Source organism: Cryptomeria japonica, chromosome 11 (genome assembly GCF_030272615.1).
Source record: "Cryptomeria japonica chromosome 11, Sugi_1.0, whole genome shotgun sequence".
Taxonomy (NCBI): domain Eukaryota; kingdom Viridiplantae; phylum Streptophyta; class Pinopsida; order Cupressales; family Cupressaceae; genus Cryptomeria; species Cryptomeria japonica.
The window spans coordinates 217206684-217227838 of NC_081415.1; the positions used below are offsets into that span (position 1 = coordinate 217206684).

At 35.5% G+C, this 21155-nt stretch overlaps 1 protein-coding gene across 1 annotated transcript; it reads right to left on the minus strand.

Moving 5' to 3' along the window:
• Window positions 1-1146: 1146 nt before the first annotated feature.
• Window positions 1147-18851, minus strand: LOC131860140 (uncharacterized). The gene is made up of 5 exons (XM_059214514.1): window positions 18399-18851; window positions 17681-17873; window positions 17256-17495; window positions 16866-17144; window positions 1147-1322 (listed from the first exon to the last, which is right to left on the minus strand). Exons 1-5 carry the CDS (start codon window positions 18849-18851, stop codon window positions 1147-1149), a joined length of 1341 nt encoding a protein of 446 aa, XP_059070497.1.
• Between the last annotated feature and the right edge of the window lie 2304 nt (window positions 18852-21155).

The following is a 21155-nucleotide window of genomic DNA, read 5'->3' on the forward strand; positions in this document are numbered from 1 at the left end:
CAACAATCTCTCATTTTGGCATTGATGGTAACACCTAGTAAAAAATGACTAAGTGTTGAATCAAAACCAAACTATAGTATGTTGGAACCAAAATCTAAATAACTGGACTCAAAAACCAACATTTCCCCATTAGATCAATACTCCTTTTGAGAATATACAAAAAAATTCCTCTCCCCCTTTGAGATCAATGACAAAGGTAGAGTTCTGGAAAGCAAAAACTCAAGGCAAAAATGCTATATACATATGCACATAGTCCTTACAAAAATTTTAAGACATCTACATAGGAATTATTCAATTCATCCAAGTGGCTATCCCAAACCTTCTTCATATTCTCCAATATGGTTATGAAACTACTAAAAAGATAAGATTGAGCTTCGACAGATTTACAATCTACCAGATTAGGTGTAGCTAGAGCCTTTTGAGCATCTTGAAGTGCAGTAAGAATTATATACAACTTAGGATTAATATGGTTCCTAAGTTCACACACTCTCCCAATGATCTTGTCTCTATCCCTATCCAAACTTATGATCTTCTCCACCAAAGATATTACCCAATTCTTATGAGAATTCAAAGATGTACATTGTGCATCAACAGACTAAGAAAACCAAACCAACTCATCCTCATGCATCTTCACTTGTTTCCCAACGTCCTTAATGAGCCTCTTCAAGTTTGAACATGATTTGTATAGGTTCCCATATTCAGACAATGTCTCTTTCATGATCTTTATAGAATCATCCAATGGGACTCGATCTCTTGCTATTATTTTCTTCATATTCCTAAATATATTAGCATTGAATTCATTTAGCACCTTCATCTCTGCATATTTTCTAAAGGATTCAAAATTTTCATTTACAAAATGAATCCAACTGGCCTATCGAAGTAGCAAATAGATCCTTCTAGAATGAAGGCATTAGCTATTCCAAAGTTTCAGATACCAGAGACAAAAGAATACTATTCTCTGAATTGGATTTCAAAGGACCTTCACTCACCTTGGCTTGAAAAATGATGGCCAATTTGAATGCCTAAGTACGGGATAATGACATTGGATTGATAGAACCCTATGAGAATTCAATATCATTGATTATCTTCTTTTCCTTCACAGTGTCTAGCCCAACCTTGACAACTTTTCCCTTATCATCTTTCTACTCATGGACCAGAGTTCTCAGTCTTGACCTTAACCTTCCCAACATCATCCTCAGTCTTCCCTTCATCTGACAAATTGATCTCAACCTTCTCATCGGTTTGAACTCCTAGAACAAATGTGGAGTTGTCAATTGATTGCTCATGAATATCTATCTCTTGTTGTCCTTCTATCAAAATATCTAAATTAGGCATTCCCAAAACTTCAAGACCAAATGTCTAAGCTTCATCCTTGGACTTCTTAGGTGTAACTTCATAATGCTTCTCTAATAACACTTTTCTCAAAATTTTCTTAGTTTCCTTAGTCACTTCATCATTCTTTCCCATCATAATTTTATTCTCTCACTTTTCTCCTATATTTCTCTTTACATGCATCAATAATCTTCTCCATTTCACTTACAACAATCACCAGACAAAGTTTGCCTAAAATGTATTTTTAGAGTTTCTCCTCTTTTGTCTTTTCCATTTCTCTTATTGCATCCAAAATTGTGTATAAGCTCTTAGGTATCTCAGATTTTAATTCAATCATAGCTTTACTATGTACATTCAAATGTTCTACAACAACTTCTAGAATTCTCTTACTATCTTCATCAAAATTCATGTACCACTTAGATAATGGTTTCATATTTCCATGATTAATAGCTTCATTAACAAGCTTGTTTAAATAAATAGGATGTATAACTTCAATTTTGCCTTGTTTCAGTACATCAACAATGTCAGATGGTTTTGGTTTCTTGATTGCTATGCCTTTGTAGAATGGCTTCTCCTTTGCTTCTTTAGGGACCTTAGTTGATTTGGCTTCCCGAGCTCTCCAAAATTCTTCTCTTCAGTTGCAAGTTGTGAAATGAAGTGAAAAAGTCACATTTTATCCTCCACAAACCATCGAATCTAACTTTTTATTGTAATAAATGCACTTAACCCTAATATTTATGGATACTCTATGTTTTAAAGAATATCCTTCCGAAATCTCAAATCTGTCAAAAATCTTTCAGAGAACCTTCAAGATCATCTACATAACCAATTATAAGCATCTACAACCTGTCACATCTAGGTACAAATCTCAAACAAGGGTTTTGTAAGATTTGCATAAAAAGAATTTTTTATATCTTCATAATTTATTTTTTATGAGGCCTTCAAAGAATTTATAGCTCCTAGTTTTTTAGAAGAAGAATGCCATATTCGCATAAGACTCTTCATAAATTTGCATATTTATTTTAGAGATCTTTCCAGTGCACCCAACAAATTTTCACCTAACGAGCCAAGAGTTATGGACCCACGAAGTTGGAGTACAAAAATAAATGTTATTCTAGATTTTATTTAATTTTGTAGTCAATATTAAGATGGGATTGTGACCAAGTGTGATGCCCCTCTCCTACCATGCTATTTGTATTTATGAAGGACTTGATATTGATCTTTGACATTTTTACTACGTTGACAGATAGATGGTCTTTTCATGCACTTATGATTAGATCTATTAACTTGATTAGATGTGTGATAGTGATGACTTGATTTTGTGTTATGTGATGATGCATGTTTGCATTTTGTTCAAAATTTTATGTTGTTAAGGAATGTTCTATGTCCTAAGGGAAATGAATGGTAGGACTGTTGTGATTAAGTGATATGATTGAGTTATTTGGTATTGTTATATTCTTAAAGTTAAGTAATGGCGTTGAGATGTCCTAGGGAGAAGCTAATCTTTGAAATGTTGGTTATTTCCACTTGTATAATTATGCTTCTATGATTATGTTGGAATTGAATATGTACAGGATTAGATGATTCATGTGTTTTTTGGAGATCATGTTAGATAGTGCTCATGTTTAACTGGAATAAATATGTTACATTAGCAAAAAAAATAAAATTGTATTTGCACTTCAAATGGTCATATTTATCTAGGATACTTTTACAGACATTACATCTAGTATCAGAGCCTAAGTTATAACACTTGGTACTCCTACTTTATATGAGCCTATTATTTTATTTTGTGTCTTGTACTCGCATGAGTGTTTGTATTCCCCTTTGACTATCCCTAACCATTCTAGGGGGTTCATGTTTATAGAAACTATGTAGACCTTGAGGTAGATAAGATATGCTTTCTTGTTGTGTGTCCTTTCTAATACTTTATTACCTAATATTATGTTTCTCTTTCTCTTACCTATGTTCCTTGTCATAATTAAAGTTAATTGTAAGTCCTTATTAATTGATTTATAAATTTTGTACTCAATGGTTTCTAGAGATATGGCTAAATTATAGATAATAGTGTTGCAATAATTATGAGGTGTCCTTCCTTAATTATGTTAGTATGTATCTATGATATAGTGTATGAGGGTCCTTAGTAACTCTCTTTCATCAAAGATCAATTCACTTTCTATTTTGAATAGTGGAATATGAATTTGAGCTAGGGGTATTATGAATCTATTTAGTATAGATTAGATACTTAATAACTAAAAGCTTGTTTTATGTGATCATTGGAATATAAAATGTTATTTCTCTCCTTCTCTTCCTTGCCTTGAAATGTAGGTAATCTAGAAGATTTTGAATAAGTAATTATATTCAATCATTAAGCGCATATTTTGTGATTTTGAAGGTTAGTTAGGGTAAGTTTTGCAAAAAAGGCTTAATTTACTTCATGTGTAGTTGCATATGTAAACCTTTCTAAATTGTTTTAGGGAATTTCATAGTAAATAATTTGAATGTCCTATGATATACAATTTATTTGATGCATGGAAGGTAATAATTTTATGTGTGGAATTAAGCTATTAATTCATGATATTGTGTAAACTCTAGGTTCCTAATTGGTGGTAAATTGTTTTTTTTATTGAAGATAAAGTAAGGATGCTAAATGATTCGATCTTATGGGATCAATGATCTAACTCTTTCCTTGATTGGTACATGTGGGAAAAAAATATTGTTGATGACTTTGTTATCTAGATTTGTTGAGAAAAGTGATAAATTATGAATAATGAAAGATGATTGGAAAAAGAAAATGAACCTTGAAATATAGGGGATCTTATTGATTGAAATTAAATTCTTATGTGTATGTGGAAATTAATGAATGTTACGAGTTGTGTTCATGTTAGCATCATTTATGTTATCCCCAATAAACTAGTACTAGTGCTTATGTTATGTGTTGTGAGAAACCATTGCTTTCTTTGTGTGCCCATGGGACGATGAGGTAATCAAACATGGAGGATGTGTTTGTTATTGGTATGGAAATATTATACTACCAATGTGTTGTTTGCATGTTTGTCACCCTACTGAGTGCCAACCCACATGTTGTTGGTAAGTTAGTATGTGAAGGGGTAGCAACAGACACAAATTCGTCGAATAGAATGACCAACATACACATTATGATGGTGCGAAGTGACCTTAGCTTCACTAATTCGAGGAAGAATATATATGTACATAACACCAATTCCTCAAATTAAATGGACCAATGTATAAATTATGATAGCACGAAGTGACCTTAGCTTCACTAATTTGAGGAAGAATATAAATGTATATAATACCAATTCCTTAAATAGGGTGGACCAACGTATGAATAGTGGTGGCATGAAGTGACCTTAGCTTCTCTAATTCGAGGAAGAATATATATGGAAAGTGTGCTCAATGCTTCCCCTTTTATGGACCAATTTGGATGGTTCATATGTGCCGGCCTAATCCCCATAGTTCCTAAGTATAGTGGTCTTAATTGTGATGTTGAGGTAATAAATTTGCCTCGCCCATGTTCAGAATGCTCATTTAGGCTCTAGAAGGGTTTTAGATGATGCCTGTTCATCTAGAAAATTTGGAGCTAGCAATTTCTTGTCTATCTGTGTGACATATGGAGCTGGCATTGCTTGTTCATCTGGGAGGCATTTGGAGCTGACATTGCTTGTCTGTCCATTGGATGTTGGGAGTTGGCATTTCTTGTCCATCCATGAAATTTTCAGAGCTGGCATAGTCGACTGCCTTGTCCTCATGAGAGGTTGTCGATACCACATGTGTACCCTAGGTGGGACCATGTGCTTCATGTATATATTTAATTTTAGATCCATCATGTGGAGGGAAATTTATTATCCATGCTGAGATGGATTTCATATTTGCACATGTTCCAACATGATGCAATGGGTACGATGCCACACCCCATCGATTTTATGACACAACGTTAGGTGATGATGTCATGTTGTTGATTGTAGCAAGTCAAGCTCGAGAGAACAATGCCATGTACATGGTTACATGAAGGCGCATATGTATCTTATGTATTCCTACATGATATAGAGCAACAGGGAGATTCTTGCATTGTAGAGGGGCGCCCATGGTTTCTTGATTGTTGTTGCATCGGTAGGCATATGGGTGGGCCCTGGCCATGTATACATCTGGCTTACCATGAGTATCTTGTGGGCTATGTCACGATGAGAGTTGTGACCTACATGTGCCTTCTTTGTGAGGTACACTACCATGTAGGATACATCCATTGCATGTCTTCTCTACTTAGAGTATCGCCATGTCGTGTTGAGACATGATGCAGGATGTGGAGGACATTGCCATGCAGCCTATTGGTTTTGTTTGGGGTAGGGCCATGTTGCATGATGAGGTGATGCATGGTGATGCTAAGGTGCACATAACCATGCAATGTGGGGTAGTGTTCCTTTTCCACACTATATGAGGGACTATTCTGATAGCTGGACGTTGTTCCCTCCTTCCTCATGAGGTGGATACTCATAGTCACACAGTGTTGTGATGTGTAATTTTCATGACTCTTCTTATCTTTCTTGTGAGGACCAGCAAACTTTTTTTTATCTTTAACTATGAAGGTTTACCCAAAATTATGTGTGATCTTTTTCATATTTGATTTAGTGTTGCAAATTCTATGGATATTTCTTGTCTTAATGTCGAAATCGATGCTTTGTCTTTCTTTATTCATTCATATCACGGTGGCTAAACTAGTTTGTTTTTATTATTTTCAAATGTTGGTTTGGTGTAGTAATGTGTTTCTTCTCCAAGTTTGTATGAGGCAATCTTGGTTCATAGTATACGAGGAAGAAGACGCAGGGAACCATTGAGGATGGGGGTATGCGAAGCTATTATGTAGCTAGGATCTACTACCTTCCGATGTGTGGTACCTATCTCTTGGAGGCTAAGCACCTTACACAAACAAGAGGTAGGGAACGATGGTCTTGTATGGAGGACCTCACAGTATGTGTACATTGTTTGAACACCATCAAGTCGATATGAGTGGGGTGAGGATCGTGGATGGTAGAGTATGGAGGATGGATACAAATATGGTAGAGTATTATATGACCAAGGTGATGAGCCTAAATAATGGCTCTATTTTGATAGATTTTTGCTATAATTCTCCTTCCTAGGTCTTGTGATTAGATGACATTTGGATCATGATACACTCTTAGTTGATACCTTTTAAGTGTTTTTGAAATTGATTTTACTTATACTTAAGGTTGTCATATAATAGTTTTTAAATGATTTATCTATGCAAATATCTAAAATCAATATTAAGTATGGTTTATATTATATCATGTTAGTATTAGTATATACACATGTTTGTTGTGCATATTAATATCGTGATGCAGGGTTGGCAAAGGAGAGATAAAGACTAAGAGGCGGTTTAAAGAAGCACCAAGTATATAGTCGTAATGCAGACCCAGTCAGAAAAATGTAGTAATGATCAAAGCCACTTGACTAGTTCTTCATCAGAATGATTTATGAAGCATTTATAACTGTTCTTAGTGGAGCTTAGATCGAGGAAGCAAGTAATGCTATATTTTCTCAGCTGCAGGACATATGTTGTTCTATTTTCCTACACTGAATTCTTCTTCTTCTTCTTCTTTTGTTAATAAATCTTGTTCGCATATTCTATAGGAATTTGGTCGATTAGTTAGGATTCTGCTTTAAGTTTTCTTATAAATAAAGGGATCTCTCTCCTCTTGAGGATAGCAGAGAATGACCATAATATTTGTAATACACAGTCTTCTATTATTTTATGTATTTTTCACAATTAAGATGGAATAAATAGATCAATGTGATTTCTATTATTTTATGTATTTTTCACAATTAAGATGGAATAAATAGATCAATGTGATTTTACACACTTAACAATTGTAATTTGAAAGTTTTGGAGATACTCACTCAAGGGGGACCACTTAGAGAGTAATCCTTCGTGTGTTTAAGTTAGTTTTCATTCTTCAGTAATAGTTGTTTCAGCAATTGTATGTTCCCGTAGCCACTAGAAATAGTTCTTGTGTCTATTTCTACAGCCACTGTGGTAGAGTTGTTCTTGTTGTTTGCCAAAACATTATCATTTAACAGTAGTTATTTAAGTAATTTCTAGTTATGAATTTGGATTAAGTATTAGTTCATTGATACTTTGCGTGTTTACTTTAAAGAATTTCCTTTCCTATAGTAATATAGAATGGTTGTGACATGAACTTGGGGCACATACAGTGTAGACCCATTTTAAGTTTACGTCCCTGGTTGATAAGTAAACAAACCTTTGCTACAAGAAAGCTATCTATTCAAGGATATTCAATCTTTGAATTGTGTTTTATTACCTAGTTGTCATTCTAGTTGTAAGGACCAACATTTTTGGCATCTTTGTTGGGGATGGTGCCAAGCTAAGAACCTGTTGTAGTCATTAGTTTCTAATTTTTCTTAATTAGCTCCTTGAATTAATCTACATGCATTGGAGGAAGAGAGATGTTTTAGGAAGATTTCTTCCCTTGCATCCCACTCAAGATATAAGATCAGATCAAGCACCTAAAGTAAACCCTTTTGCAGAAGCCTTTGTGCGAAATATAGGTGTTTTTAATTTGTCGAAAGGAGACCTAGAATTCCTGAATGAACCCCCTGAACAAAATGTTTTACCTTTAGTCCTTTATCAGGGACCAATGGAAACAAATCCCCCACCTCCGCCTGTAAATCCAACATTTGAGTTTCCCATTCCTGACCATCATGATAATGCAAATTTGAAGAATATACCAACTTCTTCTCTTCCAAAATTTCATGGTTTGGTAACAGAAGATCCAGATACCTTTTTGTTTGAATTTGACATCCTTTGCATAAGTTATGATTATACCACTAATGCCAAAAAACTTAATTTATTCCATGCTACTTTGAAAGAAGCTGCCCTAAGATGGTTTATAAGTCTAGGAAGAGATGTAATCACTACCTAGGAGGAGATGAAGACAAACTTATTGGACAAGTATAAAGACTATTGCAAGGGAATGGACCGACATAGTGATGATATCTTTAGGATGACACAAAAAGAAGATGAAAGCCTGGAGGACTATTTGGAGAGGTTTTTGTTTAGTGTCAGGAAATCCAAGCATAGCACTCTGAGTGAAGACTCTATGAAGTTGATTTTTCTAAGGGGAATCAATGAGGATTGTGTTGACTCCTTAGATATCAAGGGAGGAGGAGATATTACTCAAGTTCAATGGGATGAGATTAGACAAATCTGTCAAAAGTACTCTAGAGATGCAACCAAGAGGGGAAGACACTATAGGCCTGGTTGTTCAATTGCAAAGTCATCTACAACAGTTTCAAGAATGGAAATAACCCATTTGTTAAAGGACTTTAAGGAGGACATAATTAATAAAATGGCTACTCAACTGGATACACTTCATACAAGAAATAAGCATGAGGAAGAAGAGGCTATTCTTGCTGAATTTTATCCTCACTGTCGACAAAAGAAGAAGGACTATAGAAGTAAACCACTAGCTAAAATTAATATCCAATAGAGTTCTCCAGATTTCAAGCCTATCTATGGAGATGATAAATAACTCTTTTATCTTGCACAATGAAGGCCTTGGCCTCTAAGACAAGGTATGCCACAAGATCCGTTGTCATTTTCTAATCCTTATATGAACTTCAATGCACAAAATAATCAGTGGCAACCTCCATACTCCTAAAATTTTGGAAATTATACTCCTCAGCCTTGGAATAACTCTCAAAAACCTTGGTCTAATTATCAGAGTCCTTCATCTCAATGGAAGTAGCCATAAGGGAATTGGTCACCTCCTAAAGGTAATTGGAAAGAGTCACCACAATGGAGGGGAGGAAAACAATGGGAAAACCAATAATCAGGTTTCTTGCAGCTACAACAACAATCCCAACAGTCAACTTTAATGCCACCAGCTCCTAATGCCACTCCATCCAAGTCAACCCAACTGCCAACTCAGCCTGTGCCAAATCTAAATAATAAACCCCAACAACAACAACAAGTTTTTTCAACTGATCCTAATAACTATCCTACATACTCTCTCAATATAAGTGATATCAATTTACGGTTAGGGACAACACTACCTACTCCATCTCCTCTAGTCATAATAGAATTACCATCTGAGGAGATTCCTCAAGACACTACACTTGATCAACTTGGAAACCCTGAGTAGGTTCATTAGTCTAAAACTTCAGACACACATGTAAGAACTCCCCCGTTTCCTCAAAGATTGCAACTAAAAGTATCTAGGCAACAAGATGATATAGCTTTTGATCTTATTGATCAGTTGAAACATATATGTATAAGCATTCCACTATTTCAAGCTATTAAGGAAATTCCCATATATGGAAAAGCTATAAAGGAAGCATGTTTGAAGAAACTTGGGAGAAAGAAAAAGGACCCAAAAATAGTGCATGTAGTAGGACAATTGGCTGATATTATGTTAGGAAAAATTGTTGTCCCTAAATATGTTGACCCAGGTAACCCTATTGTGAAGATAGTTATTAATGGAACTCAAATTAAAAATGCCTTGATGGACTTGGGAGCAGCCATAAATGTGATGATTAAGGATGTCATGCAGCAACTTAGCATTACTAGTCTTAGATCAACTCCAACGGTCCTACAGCTTGCGGATAGCTCTACTGTTTGGCCTGAAGGGATGGTTGAAGATATTGTTGTCACATTAGATTCTTGGGAATACCCGACTGATTTTATAATACTCTCTCCTAAGGAAACATTGGGGGGATATCCAATCATTTTGGGAAGACCTTGGCTTGCTACAACTAATGCATACATAGGTTGCAGATTAGGGGATATGACAATTTCAGATGGTATTACTACTAAAACACTTGCACTTTATTCTCCATCACAACCACAACTTGATCAAGAGCAAGTAGTCTTGGTTGAAGTTTTTGTACACTTGGGGAAATATACAAAATTGTGGTTTCAACCATAGTCTGTGACTAAAACTCTCCTAATTAAGGGAAGGCTCCCCCTATCTAACTACAACTTTAAAAATAAAATAGGGTGGGACAACAATCTTTCTTCTTCTTTAAAGAAAGACAATATCATTTTCTCTTCACAGAAAAGTGATAGTGATTTGATATAAAATAATAGTAACAACTTTCGAAATGAAATGAGAGAAAGGAAATGAAGTTTCCTGAAAGCTCAAAGACTTCCGTCACTTCCTTTGGGACAAGACAACAATATCAAGCTCAAAGACTTGATTATGTGAAATCTTATCTACCCTTTTCTATACTAATTTGATTAAGAATAAATTATAACAGCACAAAGACTAGAATATCTTTTTTTTTTCTATATAAAATGGTGGGAAGTAGTATAAGCTAAAAGACTCACAGCTATTTCTCACAAAATTTGCTCCTAAATTCTCTTAAGAATAAGTGCAAGCACAAAGACTTACAACTCCTCTCAAAAGAATATTTATTTTAATTTATATTAACCTCAAATACTTGCAGCACAAAGACTCCAAATCAAATTTGATTAAGTTCTTTGAAGAAACACTTGCAAGAAAGATAATAGAACACAAACTCAAGAATGTAGCACAAAAACTCAAAGCTTGAGAAATTTCCTTATATTTCTTTCAATTCTTGAATTGACACATGAAAGCTCAAAGACTTCTTTGCTGTAAATTTGGCAGAGTTTTTGTTTGCTTTCAAAAAGATAAGATCACAATAGACCCCCTCAAGTATTTATAGGAGAGGAGTCATGAGAAAAAGGTGGGAGGATCCTAACTAACTTGATAAATTCTCTCAACCACCAAGACTTATTCAATAACTAATAATGACTTATTCCAACTACAATCCTAACTGAAAATAACCTATAGTTGTCTTACATGTAATTAAAAAAGGCAAGGAATGACTTAACTTGCAATTTACAAAAAGGTTTTTACATGTAACTTGTCAAAAGAAAAAATACAACTAAGAGATTACAATTCTGGAAAAATGCAACTAAGTGTTGAAAAACACTTTAAGCTGCAGTATGTGAAGACATGAATCCTTCAAACTTTTGGATGATCGCTTGTAGCTCATCAGGATTTGGTTCATGAGTGTTCTTGGCAACAACCATGGTCTTCACGATGGTATCATGACATCAAAGAAGCATAGAGTTGTTCTTCTCCAAGATGGACTAGATTTTATGCAAAAAGATTTGGTGTTTCATCAAAATCTGAATTGAAGCTACTGAGAATTGTTCGCTCCTCCATTCATTATGAATCCTCATCTGTAAATCTGAAAGAACTTCTTCTTCTGGTATCAGTTCTCTATTCTGACTCATTATGTTGCAAGAGACCTTTTCACAATGGGAAACAATACCTTGGAATACTTCACTCCACATTCTCATTGCATCATCAATCTCCTCAAAGAGGGATTTGAGAACAAGGGCCTTATTCTTGAGAAGTTCCTCAAATTACATGTGCATGACCCTAGAAGAAATAATGGCATGTTCTTGAAGAACACTCAACTGATGTTGGGGCATGGTGCGATAGATTGTCAAACTACCTTCAACACTCTCCAAATTATTTTTAAGAGTGTCAAAGGTATGATACAATTTCTCTTCAATGGTCTCCAACTTAGACATCATCTGAAAAATGTCTTTCTGCACTTGTGCACATAGATCTTGAAGTTGATCAACCCAAGAATAAAATACTTGTACTTTCTGAGCATCCCTTTCAACTCCATGAATTTATTCTCATGCCTCAATAGAACTTGAAGGATTACTCACTTCACTAGTATGCTTTGTGATTTTATGAACAACTGTAACAAGTTGTCGGTTGTCCTCTTATAGCTTGTCTTTCTTGGCTAGAAGCTCATCATACCGCTATACTAGTGAAGCTACATAATACTGGGCATCATGTTTAACCACCTCATGCATTTTCTTACCCAATTCTACCCTTGTGACTTTGTAATCAATAGCTGACATCTCTTCAAGTGGCTTATATGCAAGAGGTTCAATAATTTCAGCCACCTTCATCTTGTTATTGTTAACAGTTACTCTGGAGATAGTCTTGGCCTTTTTAGAAGCCTTGGGCCTAGACTATTTCAGTTGTTGATAATCAAAGGAATCAGGTGAGATTTCTTGCTTCTTCCTCTTTGGAGTAAAAGAACCAAGTCATGGAGGTAGATCCATCAAATCTCCTTCAGTTGTAGCTACGAGCAAAGGAGAAGCATTTCCTATTTGAACAACTATGGTCATCCTGGGAGGAGTATCTATTAGGATGGAGACCATCATGGTTTTCTTGGTAACCATTGGGCATGAAGATTGCCTCATAAATTCTTCAAAACTAGAAGTGGAGGTATCAATCTCAAACAGTTGGATACATGTAGGAGAATCCTCGAATATTTCTGATAGACTCTCTTTTTGATGATCAATAGAGGGCTCAACTGCTGAAATGGTGATGACATTCTAAGGAGATTCCTCCACTACTACGTCAGGAGAAAATAGAGGAAATTCCATAGAGACTAAAGAGGGGATCTCGTGGGGTGATTCTGAGGCTAGAGATCTAGGAGCATCATCTAATTGTTGTCCTTCTGAATCATCAAGATCAATCACATGAATGTGAAGTCAAGACTTCTCTTTCCCATGAACTGTTGCCTCTATAGGAGGAAGTATTGTTGCCCGACTAACCCACAATTTGATCCTTGTGCCTAAAGATGATGCACCTTCCTTGTTATCGACCTGAATCTCAGACTTACATCCAAGAGGCCTCATAGAGTCATCTTATTTTCCAACCTTTATTTTAATGAGTCTAACACCATTATTTTTCAGCCAAGCGTTGGTGTTAGCCAAGATAGGCTGAAATCTCTCAAGAATGGATGTGCACTCCTTGTGTGACCATTGGATTAAAGGAAGTGGAGCTTCCTCAACCCTTTGTGAAATATACTCAGGATCAAGTACATTCCTATCATCAATCATCCCTTGTGGAATATCCACCAAGTTAAAATCAACAACCTACTCAACAGTAAGCCTGCAATAATCCATCTTCAAAATTTCCACTTATGTACAAAGATCTACCCAGATATCCTCAATACGATGCATGTACACGAAGGACTTTTTGATCTTTCCTTCATACCTCGGTAATCAAAATCAGCTATGGACTTAAACCTTTTGAGCTTAATTTCTTGCATTTCAGTCTCCATGGCCTTGGCTTTGATGGATGTGACAAGAGAATACCAGTCAATTTTCAATGTGTTTGTTGTATAAATCCCCATTCCAACCTTATGTCTGGTTTACTGATGAGCGTGCACAGCCATGATCTACCTTCCCAACTCCATAAGAATGATCTTATCAACTGGGTATCTAGGAAGCATGTACGGCTGCCCATTCTAGCATTCGACTCTCATTTAGGTAAAGTTCAGGAATTGAAGAAACAAGCACCCATACTCATTCACTCTTTCCCATGCCTCATTTGATAGCCTTATATTCTTTAGAGTTTTGTCAAACTGGCACATGAAGCAACCAAAGAATGCATCTTGAACTCTTCTGAAATGCAATCTGCTAGGTCTCAAGGGCAACTGATCATAGTATTCCCAAACTAGTATAAGGGAGTGGTCACCCTTGGTAGAAAGACTAGGAAATGCCTAAGTGATGCTACCAAGTACACCAAATATGAGTTCATGTAGAAAGTCATGGTGGAAGGGACTGCTGCAAGTTGCCCGCACAAGGTATCATTGATGACTTCTCCCCATGACATATGATGAGACTGCCTTATGAACATGACAAACTGGTACATCTAGGGTTCAAAAACATTAGAATGTTCAAGACCCATTATCCTACTAAGGAGAGTAATGATGTCCCCAATCTCCCATTTGAAGTCACAACAATACAACTTAGCCCACCTTGAGAAAGTGGCTCATGGCTCATGAATCCACCTGTTAATATGATGTTTGCAGTGCTTTTCCCTTTTCACATAGTACTCAGCTGCACTATCTTTGGAAATCTCCATATAAACAGGTGCTGGTGGTATTCTGAAGACTTTCTTAATTGTATATGCGTCAAGGCAGATTATTGCTTCACCATCATCATTTTTAATGGTTCTTGTCTCCTTGTCAAAGTGATGGGTGCAAGCGAGAACAAATTCAGGTTCTAGGGAAGCCATTGGAAAAGAAGATGCGTGATGGATATGGCTATCCAACAGCCGCTACATATTGCTATCATGTGGATCCTCTACCCTCTTGACAAATTCTAACATGTCCACATGCCCTATCTCTGTATCTTTTATGTGATCCAAAGGAGAAGAGACTTGAGAAGGTGAAACCTCATTCTGATACTTGTCATATTTATACTTCATTTTCTTCAGAATTGGAGATGATGACAAATCTAACATTGAAGGACAACCTAATATATTGCGATGAAGATTTAAAAGTGTTAAGGCAACATTAAAATTGGTTGCAACTAACATTTTTCCTCCTTCAAACAGGAAGAACTCCAGCCCTTGCACTTTCACGATTTTTTGAGAGAAAGAGGGGAAATAAATGGGAAATGCTACAAATCTTGACTTTGACCAATTTCAGATCTTGGGGAAATTTTTACAAGTATACAAGTTTGGAAGAGCGCACATGCAATCAGATTTTTAAAACCCAAATGCAAGTATACTTGTAAAATGGTAAATGGAGAAATGAGTGAAAAATGAGAATCAAGCTTGCGAGAAATGACGTGAATGGAAAGTACAGATATAGGCGTTATGGATGGATAAAAATGGGAATATTTTGGGAATGACATTTTCATGAAAATGGGAAAAAAATTGAACATGCAATCTGGTTCTAAAAGCCCAATTTTGGAAGGATAGGTATTTTTCATCTTTGCAACTTGGAATTCCAACAAAAGATGGTTAAAAAAAAATTATCCATAAGGGAAGAACAATGATTTTCATCCAGCTTGTAATTGGGATTTAAAATCTTGAATACAAGTAAAGAGGGAAAATGGGAAAGATCAATGCAATTCAAAAATTCCTTTTCAAAGGGGAAAATCTCTCTCACAAAACTGATTTTGGGGCAAGAACAACATATATACAAATCTACAACTAGAAAGGAAAATAAGAAAATAAGAAAACAAGAAAAGAAAACAAGAAAAGAAAAGAAATCATGCCTTATTTCAATCTGAAAATGCCTCTTCAAAAGATGAACAATCTTTCAAAGAAGGAAGAATAGCCCTTAAATAGAGATAAACCGTAATCCGAAAACCCTTGCCATGATTTTACTAAAACACCATAAGAAGAAAATCATGGCATCAAATGAAAGTTTTAAGAGAGAAAATGCCAAAGAGGAATCATGCCTAAGAGATCCAAAGAAAAACACCTAAGGGAGAGATGAAAACATGGCATCCAAACCCTCCAAAACACGGCCTTTGAAGGATCACATGGAAAAAACATGGCATCAAATGCATTTAAAATGGCACAAGAAGTGACCAAATCTCCCTCTAACCTCAATGCCTTGGTGAAGAAAGACAAAAGTATTTATGAGATGAAATATTTGTGGAGTTTAGATCCCCCAAAATGTGGGTTTTGGTAAACACGTTTTTGCTGATTTAGATCCAAAAAACTAGTAATTATAAACCCCAAATGGTGTGAAATGTGTTTATAAATGCATCAAAATAGGGAAGAATCCCAAACACCTCTTCTTCCTATAAAATCTCTATGAAATTTGCTTGAAATCTCCAACAAAAACGTTTCTCTTGGCTGGTTGGATTTTTTCTATGAAATAGCAAGTTTAAAATTGCATGTATTTGTGAAAATCAGGTTTCTTGAATGAAATAGCAAGTTTAAAATGTCACTTTTTTATCAACAAGGCAAAATCAGGTTTTGGAAAAGCAATTACAAGTTTAAAATTCTCCAAATTGCACTTTATGGAGAAAATCGAGGTTTTTGGGCAAAATAGCAAGTTTAAAATGTCACTTTATTTCATTCCTAGGCAAAATCGGGTTTTGGAGAGAGATGTGCAAGTTTTAAATTACTTGTAAAGGGAAAATAAAATCCCTACAACAAGTTTTAAAAACTTGCACATATGTAATAGGGGTTTAAAATCCCTATTACAAGCAAAAGACATTACAATAGGGGTTTTAGAAAAGGATTACAAGTTAACTTGTAACTTATTCAAAAAATCCCTATTATAACTTAAAAAGCCAAAAAGCAACAAGGTAGAAATATAAAGAAAATTACACGTTCTTATTTTTCAATAAAGTGCACTTGTAATTAGCCAAAAAATTTCCTACAAAGACCAAAATGAAGGAAATCATTAAAACAAATGAACAAAAGACCAAAAGCAAAAACAAATAAGAAAAACACATTATTTACAAGAAGTTACCTCAAACTTTCATTCAAACTAATGCTTCAAATGCTGACCATTATAAGGCAGCGAAAATGGTGTACCATCATGATAAGCCAAGATAAAACTATCTTCTCCAGCAATATGGTGAATAGTGAAGGGTCCTTGCCAAAGAGAATCAAATTTTCCATGTAAACCTTTTGGTTCCCTTCGCTTATCCCAAAGCAACACACGATCACCAACTTGGAATCCTCTTTGCTTTGCTTTTTTGTCGAAAAGAACTTTGACTTGTTGTTGATGCTGAGTGATCCGGTCCACCACTTGTGTTCTTTGTTCTTCCATCTGAGAAAGATACATGATCCTCTTGTCTAAAGCATTCTCAAAAGTTTGATCTTTAATTGCTTTAGCCAACTTAAGGGCAGGAAGTTCCAAAGTAACGGGTATCTCTGCATTGATCCCATAAATAAGTTGAAATGGTGACATACCAATAGCTCGTTTGGATGTAATTTTGTCTGCCCATAAGGCATCAAAAAGAGCCTTATGCCAATACCTTTGATTTTATTCCACAAGCTTGTGAATAATGGTAATCAAATTTTTGTTACTTGATTCTACCTGACCATTACCTTGGGGGTAATAATCAGATGACTGAGTTAACAAAATACTATATTCAAAGAAAAATTGTGAAATTTTAGAGGAAGAAAAGGTGGCTACATTATCAGACAAGATCTTGTATGGAACACCAAATCTGGAAATAATATTCTCCTTGAGGAATCTGCACACTATCTCAGAAGTAGCGTTCTTTATCGATATTGCTTCCACCCACTTAGTGAAATAATCTGTAGTAGTAAGAATATACAAATAACCTGCACTTGAAGAAGGATTGATCACACCAATGAAAACAATTCCCCATTGTCAGAAAGGTTCTTCAACAATCACTGATTTCAATGGTAATGCTGCAAGTTTTTGTTTGTCAACAAACTGCTAACAATGTATACATTTAAGCACCCATCTAAAAGCATCTTGAAAGAGCATTACCAATAATACTTACCTCTCAAAATTTTATGAGAAATCACTGGTGTATAAAAATGACCTCCACAAGCCTTGTCATGGAAAGATTCCAACAATTTGGTTTGTTGTGCTTTGTCAATATAACGGACAAAAGTACCATCAATTGCTCTTTTGTACAAACCAGTATCCCATAATACAAAGTTCACAGCTTTCAGCTTGATATTCCTCTTTTCCTTGAATGACAAATCTTATGGACATTCACCATAAGTCAAGAAAAATTCTATATTAGAGTACCATTCATCAGTAGTACTGACAAACAACACCTTAGGAAGATCTTCAGAATCATCCAATTCTTGCTCCTTTGGAATCCCTTCCACCATCAACTGACAAAGTCCTCTTCCTTGAACAAGCTTCATAGGCTTAATCTCCAAATCATACTCTTGGATTTTAGCAATCCAATTCCCTCTTTTTGTGCCAAAATCCTATTGTGTTAAGATAGAATTGACTGATGTATCAGGAACTAAGACAATGGTATGAGAATTCAGGATGTAAAAATAGAAATTCTTAATTGCTTTAACAACCACATAGGCATTCTTCTCAATAGAAGAATACTTGAGCTCATGAGATTTCAGAGGACAACTCATGAAAGTAATAGGAGATTCAATCTCTTCTAAATTCTTTTGCATCAAAATAGCTGATATAGTATGCTCGGAAGCATAACTATACATGATGAACTCCTTGGTGTAGTTGGGACATACCAACACGGGTGCATGAGCAATTGCATCTTTGATATCATTGAAGGCAGCTTTGCCTTCTGCATTCCAATGGAAAGAAGTCTTTCCTTTCATCATATCCACAATATGACAAGTCTTTTCTACAAAGTCGGGAATGAATATCCACAAAAAATTTACCTTACCAAACAAGGAATGAACAACGACCTTGTTGGACGGCAAAGGAAGAGTTTGAATAGATTTAACCCTTTCAGGATCAACTTTTATCCCTTTCTTGGAAACAATATGACCAAGGATTTTTCCCTCGGTCACCCCAAAAACTGACTTCTTGGGATTAAGGGAGATGTCATGCTTGCAACATCTTTCAAGTACATCTTTTAAGTGAAAAAGATGATTCTCACGATCTTTAGAAAAACCAGTAAGATCATCAAGATACACTACAATATATCTTCCCACAATACCACAGAAGGCCAAGTCCATAGCTCATTGGAAAGTAGCTCTTGCATTGTGTTGGTATTTTGGTATGGTTTTGTCATTGATGTCAACACCTACTAAAACACTAGCACTTTGGAGATCCAGCAACATTCACCGGCAAGCAAGTAACTATTGCACAGTTACTGGTATATGGTTCACCGGTAGGATATAATGATCACCGGCACTTGGAATAACATGGAAGACACTTGGTAATATTGAAGACATCATGTGGACATCTTATCTTAATGAATTAATCATTGGTATATTCATATTTGCATATTTGCTTTTACCAGCATATAGGTCCAGGGTTATCTAGGGTTTCACCGGTAGGTTTATCTTTTCCAGATCAACATGGCACACTATGGAGATAATTAATTATTGTTGTAAAGGCATTAAGCCGACATGTTCAACCAGTTATTGCATTAGATATTATATTGTTTATAAAATGTTTTTATTGTAATATCTTGTAGAGCCGACCTAATAAAATTGGTCTTAGGTTATGATATAAATGTAAGATCTTATTTGTAAGATCAAATGTGGAATGCAAAAAAGAATTGTGTGAAGGTATATGTGAGATTAAGAAGAGCTATACATGAAGACATCATTTGAAGGTGAAGCTAGGTTTTTATGAAATCATATCAACATTACATGGGTATTGAATCCAGCATATGAAGATGCTATTTTGTGCATTACATTCTTATTGGATTTAACCATCCAACTGTAGTTAGTGTGACTCCCATTTTGTGATTGAGCAGTGAGCTCTAGGTTGTCGGCCTTTCCACATGTGTAGACCCCATTTATGTACACTTACTATCTACAATAGTATCATCTGATATTGTGTAAGGTTTCCCACCGTGGTTTTCCCCTTACAGGGTTTCCACGTACAAATATTGGTGTCATGTGTTGTGGATGACTTTGTGTTTATGTTTCATGCATTAATCTTTACCAGAATAGAAATTAACTGTTAACACTGTCTACCGACATACTTAACTAGTTTACCGGTATTAAGCATTAAGTTGGTTAAGTTGTTTTTGGTTTGAATTTATTTGACAACTGATTCACCCCCCCCCCCCCCCCCCCCCCCTCTCAGTTGTCTCTGGGACCTAACAATTGGTATCAGAGCTTAGTCCTCTTTTGCAAAAGTTTAACAACTTGAGGAGATCCAATGTCTACTAATTATTTTAGGAAGGACAATCCTAAACTTGATGGAACCAACTATGGCATATGGAAGTTCAGAATGGAGACACATCTAAATTGCATTGGAAAAGACATCTGGGAAGTTACAAAGAATGGTTATACTGCTGCTATACCTGGTCAACCCAGTCCAGCTAACTTGACAAAAGATGAGGAAAATGATTGCAAAGCAAGAGAAGCACTTTTGAGCACATTATCAGATCAACAAATCATGGGACTATCAGATAGGTCTACTGCTAAAGCTATTTGGGATCATTTGGAAACATTGAATGAAGGAGATTCCACAGTCAAAATTGCAAAACTTGAAAGCTTCCGAGTCAGGTATGAACATCTGAAAATGGAAGAAGATGAAAGGATTTTTGCTTTTATGGAAAGAGTAAATGAAAATGTTTTGGGTATTAAATGTTGTGGAGGAACCTTAAGTGAGGATGAAATTGTTTCAAAAGTCTTAAGAGGATTGCCACCGGCATATTAAATGAAGGTTAATGCTATAAATGAGTTAAGAACAATGCTTAATACATCAGTAACTAGGGATACATTGATTGGGAAACTTTCATCTTTTGAAATTGAAGAATTTGGCCCTGTTGCTACTATTAAGATAGATTTAGCCTTTAAAGCATCAACATCATCTACTCCATAATTTGACAAATCTGATTGGAAATCCTTTTATGCAAGAGAACTTGAAGAAAGTAGGAAGGAGAATGAAGAACTTGAAGAACTTGAAGCACTGTTTGCAAGGAAAATGCCTAAAGGTCCAATTGGAAGTAAGTATGAGGGTAAAGCACCCTTTAAATGTTTTAACTGCAATAAGATTGGTCATATGGCTTCGAGATGCCCTAATAGACATGCTAGACTAAGAGAAGAAGCTAGAAGAACATACAAGCCTAACCCCGAATATCAGAGATACAGATTTAAGAAGAATAAAGACAAATCTTGTTACATTGTTGATGAAGGTGTGACTAATGATTCTGATGAAGATTCAATAGACAATGGATGGGTCTTTGTTTCTATAACAGAAGATCAACTGGCACCTACTGCTCAATCGATAAAACAAGCCTTGGCAGCTAAAGTTGAAGTAAAAGATGAATGGATCATTGATTCAAGATGCTCACATCA